Here is a 342-nt window from a genome sequence, read left to right as displayed (position 1 = left end):
GTCGTGCATGTAGGCGGGATAGGTGGAGAGGTCCGAGCGCTTGAAGCGCTTGCGGCGCCGCAGGAAGCTGCCGCTCTCGAACATGTCCTCCGCGTTGGGGTCGAGCGCCCAGTAGTTGCCCTTACCCGGGCGACCGGCCTCGCGCGGGATCTTGAGGAAGCAGTCGTTGAGCGTGAGGTTGTGGCGGATGCTGTTCTGCCACTTTTTGGGGTTGTCGCGGTAGAAGGGGAAGCGCTCGGTGATGAACTTGTAGATGCCGCCCAGCGTGAGGCGGCGCTCGGGCGCGTGCGCGATGGCCATGGCAATGAGCGCAATGTAGCTGTAGGGCGGCTTCCCGCGCTG

The 342-nt window shown here is 64.9% G+C and overlaps 1 protein-coding gene across 1 annotated transcript in view; it reads right to left on the bottom strand.

Annotated features, from left to right (window-relative positions):
• Positions 1–342, bottom strand: part of FOXE1 (forkhead box E1) — a 4,363-nt gene that overhangs the window by 2,020 nt on the left and 2,001 nt on the right. The window contains exon 4 of the mRNA XM_011939523.1: positions 1–339. Coding sequence (XP_011794913.1) covers positions 1–339 — 339 coding nt within the window. The remainder of the gene's footprint in view (positions 340–342) is intronic.

The sequence above is a fragment of the Colobus angolensis genome, unplaced genomic scaffold (assembly GCF_000951035.1).
Source record: "Colobus angolensis palliatus isolate OR3802 unplaced genomic scaffold, Cang.pa_1.0 Scaffold181, whole genome shotgun sequence".
NCBI classification, from domain to species: domain Eukaryota; kingdom Metazoa; phylum Chordata; class Mammalia; order Primates; family Cercopithecidae; genus Colobus; species Colobus angolensis.
The sequence above is the reverse complement of the archived record's forward strand: the minus strand, read 5'-3'. Positions and strand labels throughout refer to the sequence as shown.